This window comes from Temnothorax curvispinosus, unplaced genomic scaffold (assembly GCF_003070985.1).
Source record: "Temnothorax curvispinosus isolate PA1 unplaced genomic scaffold, ASM307098v1 QBEX01006618.1, whole genome shotgun sequence".
Classification (NCBI taxonomy): domain Eukaryota; kingdom Metazoa; phylum Arthropoda; class Insecta; order Hymenoptera; family Formicidae; genus Temnothorax; species Temnothorax curvispinosus.
In genome coordinates, this window is record NW_020216398.1 from 1 (window position 1) to 2,500 (window position 2,500).

The window sequence follows — 2,500 nt, forward strand, 5'->3', positions numbered from 1 at the left end:
AAAAATTTTAAAAAAAGCTTTGAAAAATTTTACGTCTTTAACTGAGAAGGAAAATGAGACCGTTCAGGACTTTTTTCAAACAAATCGATTTTTTGCGAGACCAAGTTCCGAGACATTGTCAGAACAATTAAGAATTATAGCTACAGAAATTTTTATAGAGAAACCTAAAAAACTGATTTTAAAAATTCGGGAAGGTGTATCACCAGCAAAATATGCTGATTTCTGGAATTATTGCGACTTTGACGTTCTCTTGGATATGCAGACCCCTACTGCTACAAAAATCGTTAATTGCTTGGTAACTGATTGTCATCTAACAAATGAAGAAAATGATATATTACATTATTTTACCATGTACATTCACTGTCTTGACAAAGATAAATTGAAAGGTTTAATATTCTTAATTACTGGGTCTTTCCTTATGCCAATGCATATTGATGTAAAATTCAATGACACAGTGGGATTAAGTCAAAGACCCATGTTTAGTACATGTACTAATACGATAACGTTACCAAAAACATATGCAAATTACGATGACTTGAAGAATGACTTGAATATGTGTTTAAATTCCGAGGAAGTTATGGAGTATACGATGTATTAATCATACTGCATGACTTCCTCGGTATACAAACATATGCACGCGCATGTGTGTGCATATGTGAGAGAGATTTCGAATACTACAATATAATATTAATTACTTCATTATAATATTAATTACTTCATACATGTACATGCATAATTCTAAAGTGTAAAAAGTTATACACACATAATTTTGAGATGCAAAAAAGTCTATTTTGATTTTTGTTCAGTGAGTTTTATTTCATTACAATATTAAAAAGTAAATAGGTTTACAATGGTTCTAACAAGTGTTCCTATTGTAATAGCAGATTAAATATGTAGTTTTTGTTAAATCACCAAGACTTACTTATTAGAGTAGACGTACTTAATTATTAATGAATAATTTTATATAAAAAAATAAATTTATTTTCGAAGTAAGAAAAAAAAATTTTTATTTATTTAACCTCTCATCGTATTTTACCGTGATAATTTATTATAGTAAAATGTATAATTACTTAAAGTGTTACTATTAATTAACTTAATATTAATAAAATAATATTAATTAGTGTATTAAGAACTTAATAAATTTACACATAGCATATATTTTTCTTTATTACATTTTTCTTCCAAACTAATAATATTCTCCAGCTGCAATTTTTGTTCTTCACTTATTTGTAATGTCGCGGTAAAAGACGAAAAAGGAATACTCGTGTTGCTATTTACAACAGAAACGGAAAGATCGACTCCTAAAGCTTGTAAGGAATCCGAAAGTTTTTCATATAACGTCATATTATCGGTATCGAAAATATCACGCACTGCTGTAGAAGTCATATTGTAATTTTCCAATATTCCATTCAACCACAGTTGCCGTGGAGACTTATTATTTTCCGTTCTTAAACCATGAACATTCCATGCAGATTGGAATGATGATAGCTTTTTATTAATAACATTTTTATAAATATATTGTACACAAAATCTGTGCGTGTTGTTTTCAATATCTAATAAACCTTGATCTTCTAAAGAATACAATTCAGTATAAATAGAATCACATACTTCTTTAAAGACATCGACTCATAATCGTTCAATTCTTTGATTATGAACCGATTTGCCAGTTATGTGGCTTCCTCTATGCATGCCGCGAATTGTGTTCATTAAAACGGCCACAAGCAGATTTTCGTATCCGTGATCTGACCGTACTCGTGAAGGAAGACCATAACTATTTACTGCATTCACAAAGAAATTGACGACAGGATCTGCTTGAATAGATGTTTCGCATACTAAATATATTATCAATCTGGAATATCCATCAATGCAACCATGAATCACAAAACCCCATCTATAAATTTGAATATAAATTAATTATATCTATAATTATCTATATATAATTATAAACAATCGTGTAAAAGTGTACGAAATTGTTTAAATATAAATAATTGTGTGAAAAAGATAAGAAAGAAAGGAAATAGTTTGCATAATAAAGTAATAGAAAAGAACGTATTAAACGAAAAAAAAGTGTACCTTGACAGTTTTAAATGTGCGTCTATATGCCATAATGAATTTGGAGTTGCTACTTTGTAAGTTCTTCTCCTTATTGCTTGGCTCCATCTACTCGCAGCACCAATTGGATCTATGGCGTTCAAAGTTTCTCTTGTTCGATGTCTGGGCACAAAAACTCCTGCTGCCTTTAAATACGATTGCATCATCTGCAATTTATTTTTATTATTACAATTTTTAAGTATATTAGTAAGAATATGTTGAAAATTTTTAGAGAGAGAAAGAGAGATTACTATATGTCCAGCTCTGGGATGTTCTTGATGAATTTGTGCAACAGTTATTTTTAATTCATCATCTGATATTTGTGAAAAACGCGCACGCATGAGCATATTTAATTCACGTAACTTTTTATAAATGGTACTTTTTGAGCAACCTAAGTGATTTGCCATAT

General features: G+C 29.5%; 1 protein-coding gene across 1 annotated transcript in view; it reads right to left on the bottom strand.

The window, feature by feature from the left end:
• Window positions 1-1,626: 1,626 nt before the first annotated feature.
• The window catches only part of LOC112456038, a 1,282-nt gene continuing 408 nt past the window's right edge, over window positions 1,627-2,500 (bottom strand). Inside the window, exons 2-4 of the mRNA XM_025018312.1 lie at window positions 2,343-2,500; window positions 2,074-2,258; window positions 1,627-1,891 (exon numbers count right to left, since the gene is read on the bottom strand). The exon at window positions 2,343-2,500 is cut by the window's right edge and continues 75 nt beyond it. Of these exons, the coding sequence (XP_024874080.1) occupies window positions 1,627-1,891; window positions 2,074-2,258; window positions 2,343-2,498 (606 nt within the window). The 5' untranslated portion in view covers window positions 2,499-2,500. The remainder of the gene's footprint in view (window positions 1,892-2,073; window positions 2,259-2,342) is intronic.